Source organism: Aplysia californica, unplaced genomic scaffold (genome assembly GCF_000002075.1).
Source record: "Aplysia californica isolate F4 #8 unplaced genomic scaffold, AplCal3.0 scaffold00096, whole genome shotgun sequence".
Lineage (NCBI taxonomy): Eukaryota > Metazoa > Mollusca > Gastropoda > Aplysiida > Aplysiidae > Aplysia > Aplysia californica.
This window is the reverse complement of record NW_004797366.1, coordinates 770,868-772,083: the sequence shown is the minus strand read 5'-3', so window position 1 is coordinate 772,083 and position 1,216 is coordinate 770,868. Positions and strand designations below refer to the sequence as shown.

The following is a 1,216-nucleotide window of genomic DNA, read 5'->3' as shown; positions in this document are numbered from 1 at the left end:
TACTTGACACACCTCCCTCCTGTGTGTACTTGACACACCTCCCTCCTGTGTGTACTTGACACACCTCCCTCCTCTGTGTACTTGACACACCTCCCTCCTCTGTGTACTTGACACACCTCCCTCCTGTGTGTACTTGGCACACCTCCCTCCTGTGTGTACTTGACACACCTCCCTCCTGTGTGTACTTGACACACCTCCCTCCTCTGTGTACTTGACACATCTCCCTCCTGTGTGTACTTGGCACACCTCCCTCCTGTGTACTTGACACACCTCCCTCCTCTGTGTACTTGACACACCTTCCTCCTGTGTGTACTTGACACACCTCCCTCCTCTGTGTACTTGGCACACCTCCCTCCTCTGTGTATTTGACACACTGTCCTCCTGTGTGTACTTGAGACACCTCTTTCCTCTGTGTCCTTGACACTCCACTTCTGTGTACTTGAGACACCTCTTTCCTCTGTGTCCTTGACACACCTCCTCTGTGTACTTGAGACACCTCCTCTGATCCTTGACACTCCTCCTCTGTATCCTTGAGACACCTCCTCCGTGTACTTGACACTCCTTCTCTGTGTCCGTGACACGCCCTCTCTGTGTGTCCTTGACACGCATCATCTGTGTCTCCAGGTGACATCGGCCACTTCACTGAGAAAGGTGTCCTCTACATCAGCGAGAGGCTCAAGGAACTCATCAAGTACAAAGGTCACCAGGTGAGGAGTTGTGGTGTCGCTGGTCTAGTGGTTAGGCTACTGGACTCATAACCATGAGGTTGCAAGTTCGGGGGTTAGAGCTTCAGGTCCGATGCTGTGTTCTTGGGAAAGATACTTTACGCGAAATTTTCTCACTTCACTCAGGAGGGAATGGGTACCCGGCCATAGGCAGTGCAGTGAAAAATCTTATTAGTATGATAGCGTTTTAGCACCTGTAAAATGGCATCTTCCACTGCCACTGTATGCATCCCAGGAAGTTGAGATTGTTTCGGAATGCTGTCACCAGGTCTCCTGGGGTAATAATATAGATTGTAAAGCACATAGAGCTTGCTGTTGAGTGGGAATGTGTGCTCTACAAATGCTATCTATCAATTATTATATGTACAGTCAAAACTGTCGTAGACAGCCAGGAGGTAATATTCTTATTATTATTATTATTTTTATATTGTTGTCATTATTATTACTATTATTACTATCATTATTGTTATTATTATTATTATTATTATTAT

General features: G+C 46.5%; 1 protein-coding gene across 1 annotated transcript in view; it reads left to right on the top strand.

Moving 5' to 3' along the window:
* LOC101849364 (probable 4-coumarate--CoA ligase 1) overlaps positions 1-1,216 on the top strand; it is a gene marked incomplete in the record, with an annotated part of 16,117 nt that overhangs the window by 11,343 nt on the left and 3,558 nt on the right. The window contains 1 exon segment of the mRNA XM_035968909.1: positions 625-707. Within this exon segment, the coding sequence (XP_035824802.1) occupies positions 625-707 (83 nt within the window).